This window comes from Gobio gobio, assembly GCF_949357685.1.
Source record: "Gobio gobio genome assembly, chromosome: 13".
NCBI lineage: Eukaryota > Metazoa > Chordata > Actinopteri > Cypriniformes > Gobionidae > Gobio > Gobio gobio.
This window is the reverse complement of record NC_137106.1, coordinates 5204933-5209453: the sequence shown is the minus strand read 5'-3', so window position 1 is coordinate 5209453 and position 4521 is coordinate 5204933. Positions and strand designations below refer to the sequence as shown.

At 43.3% G+C, this 4521-nt stretch overlaps 1 protein-coding gene across 1 annotated transcript; it reads left to right on the top strand.

Moving 5' to 3' along the window:
• The first annotated feature begins 401 nt into the window (after positions 1 to 401).
• On the top strand, positions 402 to 2036 carry LOC307135882 (zona pellucida sperm-binding protein 3-like). Its single transcript, XM_079832592.1, has 4 exons — positions 402 to 917; positions 991 to 1094; positions 1167 to 1711; positions 1783 to 2036. Exons 1-3 carry the CDS (start codon positions 799 to 801, stop codon positions 1346 to 1348), a joined length of 405 nt encoding a protein of 134 aa, XP_079688718.1. The 5' UTR covers positions 402 to 798; the 3' UTR covers positions 1349 to 1711; positions 1783 to 2036.
• The last annotated feature ends 2485 nt before the right edge of the window (positions 2037 to 4521 follow it).

The following is a 4521-nucleotide window of genomic DNA, read 5'->3' as shown; positions in this document are numbered from 1 at the left end:
GTTGTGTTTGATCTGCCTGATGCATGGGGAAGTTTGATGCACAGTCAAAGTCCAAGAAGCACGGGGCAAAAATCAGATCCAGATTTCAGAAGTCCTGCCTTTTCTGCTCCAGAGCTCTGGAATCCTTTGCAAGTGGCTTCTCCATTTCAGAGTCCTTTGGGTCCTGCCTCCAGAGGCCTTGCACAGGAGCCTTTTGGCCTTCAGGAGAAGCAGCTGTTGCAGGGTCCAGTGAAGCCTTTGGATTGGAGGTATCCCGTCGTTCCCGAGGTGCAGAGCGAGTTGGCGGTGGACTTCCAGTTGAGGCAACCCGTGACTCCCAGCAGCGTAGCGGTTCAATGCGGAGAGAACCGGGTTCTTGTAGAAGTCCAGCAGGACTTGTTTAGCAATGGTCAGTTGATCCAGCCAACTGGTCTGTCTTTAGGTGGATGTCCTGTTGCTGGTCAGGACTCTGAGTCTAGGGTGCTCCTCTTTGAGTATGAATTACAGGACTGCAACAGCGTGCAGATGGTAAGAACTCCTAAATCTTAATCGGTTGTTTGTTCAAATTGAGGATATCCAAAGTCCTCTTCAAGGACCGTCAGTTCACACTGCTGTTGTATGTTGTATTTGCAATGCCAGGGCAGCTGGCATATGCATTGGTATGAACGGGCCTTAAGAAATGTTTGTTTTAAGCTCTGCAGTTGTTTTCTCCTGCTTGAAGTGTTTGTCCACTGTATTGCACAATGCACTTTCTCTCATTCATAATAATGATTACACCTTCATGAGGAACTGTCTTGTTTTAACTACAATCTCTTACAGATGAATGAGGATGAGCTTGTCTACACCTTCTCTCTTACCTACACCCCTGAGGCTCTTGCAGGTACTCCGATTACCCGGGCCGATGGTGCAATTGTTGGCGTTCAATGCCACTATCAAAGGTAAGTGGCCTCTGTGACTTTCACTGCTTGTGCAACTGGGAGACCATTTAATGGGTACTTTCATGAACCACAGGCTACACAATGTAAGCAGTGATGCCTTGAGGCCAACATGGGTCCCTTATGCCTCAACCAAGGTTGGTGAAGAAGTCTTGATGTTCTCCCTGAAGCTCATGCTGGGTAAGTGCACTTTCTTTGGACCTTCGACCTTGCAAATGTGGCTCTTCCTAGGGTGTTCCTTCTCTTTTGTAGACGATTGGTCCTACCAGAGGCCTTCATACTCCTATTTCCTGGGTGGCGTTATTAACATCGAGGCATCTGTGAAGCAGTACAATCATGTGCCTCTGCGTGTGTTTGTGGACAGCTGTGTGGCCACTCAAGTGCCTGACGTGAACTCCCTTCCGAGATATTCCTTCATTGAGAATCATGGGTAAGGTCATGGCTCTTGATGCTATAGGACTGTTTTGTTTGCTCTTTTTAAACCTTCATGAGTTGCTCTTTGTGGTGACTTTGTCGTCAGGTGCTTTGTGGATGCCAAGGCTACAGCTTCCAGCTCCCGCTTCATGCCTCGGTCCCAGGTTGACAAGATCCAGTTCCAGCTGGAGGCATTCATGTTCCAGGAGAGCACCAGTCCTTCTGTATGTACCACAAGAGTTAATTCGACTTCTCTTCCCATCTGCTTTGGTTTTCTGACTTGTCTGTCATCCCTTGTAGATCTACATAACATGTGTTCTGAAGGCAACTATTGCTTCTGCACCCAGTGACGCTCAGCGCAAATCCTGTTCCTTTGCCAATGGGTACGTTGCACTTATTCTTTTTTTTAAAAAGCTGACTTTGCTCATGTTGAAAGTGCTTTGTCTTGTTGCAGGTGGTTTGCTGCTGATGGAAATGACCAAGTTTGTGGTTGCTGTGACTCAACATGTGGTCCTGATGGTGGAATTGCTGCTTCTCCCTATGGAGGTCGGTAGCTCTTGCTTTAAGGTTGCTTTTGATGTTTTAAGTGCTCCTAACTTTGCTCTTTTTCTTCTCTCTAGGTGTTCAGTGGGAAGGCAAGGCCACACTTGGTCCTGTAATTGTTCAAGGGCAAAAGAAAGTTTCTCAATAAAACTGACATCAATCCTTGCTTGTATCTGACTTGTCACTTTGCTTTTGACCTGGAAAGAGTGCCTTATTCTGCAAATGTGGTGGAACTGACTGTACCTTCGCAAGTCCCATTTAGTCTGAAACCCTATGGCTGCATGCTATGTGACTTGCAGAGGTACAGAAGTTATTCTTTTTCTCCGTCTGGAATTTAAACGCGGGGCTAGTTGTAACAGGTTAACTTTCCACACATGCCGGGATGATGAAACCTAATGTATTTACTAGTTGCCATATCAACATTATTTAGAGAAACTGCACCAATTAATAATTCTTTGGACGCTCTCACTGAACATTTAACATAACAGACGTACATTTCTTAAGTTTATTGAAAATAAGACCAAGTTGAGAGTTCTTTTAATGCTGCTCTAACCAGCAGAAGACACTAGACGGGTTTAAATCCCAGTTGCACAGGTGGGGCATGTTGTAACTGTTACAATGTGCCCCTATTAGAACTATGCTATTCTATTGAGGAAAGAATGACAGTCAATGTTCAGAAGAAATTAGTATATTTTATTTGAAAGTTAATTTGTATTTTGTCTTGTTGTTTTATTTGATTGTATCTGATAACATCAAGCTGTCATGTTAATGTGCCCCACCTATGGGGCAGGTTGTCATATTTCACTTTCTTTCGGGGTAAATCGAAAGCATACACCGTATTCATGATTAGCAATCAAGGTTTACTGAGTTTTACACGATTCTTTTGTAGTGTGGTTTTTGGTGAAGTTTATTCAAATAAATATGGTCACCTGTGTAGCTACATTCTTCTCTCACTGCTGTTTCCTGATGGTTTATAGAACAATTTCTCCGAGTCGCCCTCTGTCGTTTCACAGAATAGTACAACGGCGAGTGCGTCAAGTATAAACGCCTCGTCCGTTTGGGGATTGACAAAGTGTGTGTGCGTGTTGGTTGAAAACCTTTGCTAGGGGAAAGAATTGTGTTTTGGTAGTTTTAGTGCATTTTGAATGTGAAATGATCTGCTGTGCCGAGCTGAAAGTTTGTTAGGAGAACTGTGTGAAGAGTTTTGAAAAAGTGACCTAAGTATTGAGAAATGGGTCCTAGCAATTGGATATAAAAAAAACACTGTAAATGGCAAGAGGCATCCTGCACAGGCAAAGCAACAAATTCATATTATTCAACATATCCTAGCTTTTTACAGAAAATATTCAGATGTAACCCCCTTTGTAATAATGAACATTTTCATAAGTAACTGATTACGGTTACATTTATTTTGTAATTAAAGTATATATGAGTAGACTGGTCCCCTCTGTCTAAGGAGTCGAAGGTCTGTCCACATAAACCTCTCTTGTCCACTTGTGGAACACTTCAAACTGGCGACAGGGATTGCCCCGAGGGGAAGTGCTTAGGGAGGTTTGTGAGTGTGTTGCTAAATTTGGAACTACAGACTACTCTTACTATTTCTGCCATATAAAGATATTGTAAAAGTAGTAATGCTAGTTAGCATTTCTGCATGTCTACAAGCAAAGCGGAATGCACCAAACATCTACCCAAAGTACTTTGGGCAAGCTCCAGTAGCAAACCTGAGCATGAACCTTTTTATTTGTCTTCAATATGACAAATCTGACTAATTGGAGTCAATATAGGCCTACATCACATGCGTATCATTTTGATGAGAATTTTCTGGTAGCATAAGCTCCCATTTGGGCAAGTCTGGAGAATCATGACTGTTCATGAAGAGGGAGGGATTATCGTTAATTAGCCAAAATCTGTAGAATACAAAAAGACCAAAGGGCATCATCTCAACAGTGTGACTAGCTGTTGAACAATGGCAGGAAGCTGGTGTGCTGTTCAATCGCTGGCACTTTGTGTGTGGTTTTGTGCTTTTTGTCATGCTGTTCCACAGTGGAGTAATCTGCCCCAGTTTCCTCTGAAGGTTCAACAGCTAGCTAGTCAACAGTTTCCTCTGAAGGTTCAACAACAAGCTAGTCAACAGTTTCCTCAGAAGGTTCAACAACATGCTAGTCAACAGTTTCCTCAGAAGGTTCAACAACAAGCTAGTCAACAGTTTCCTCTGAAGGTTCAACAACAAGCTAGTCAACAGTTTCCTCAGAAGGTTCAACAACAAGCTAGTCAACAGTTTCCTCTGAAGGTTCAACAACAAGCTAGTCAACAGTTTCCTCAGAAGGTTCAACAACATGCTAGTCAACAGTTTCCTCAGAAGGTTCAACAACATGCTAGTCAACAGTTTCCTCAGAAGGTTCAACAACAAGCTAGTCAACAGTTTCCTCTGAAGGTTCAACAACAAGCTAGTCAACAGTATCCTCAGCAGGTTCAACAACAAGCTAGTCAACAGTATCCTCAGCAGGTTCAACAACAAGCTAGTCAACAGTTCCCTCAGCAGGTTCAACAACAAGCTAGTCAACAGTTCCCTCAGCAGGTTCAACAACAAGCTAGTCAACAGTTTCCTCAGCAGGTTCGACAACAAGCTAGTCAACAGTTTCCTCAGCAG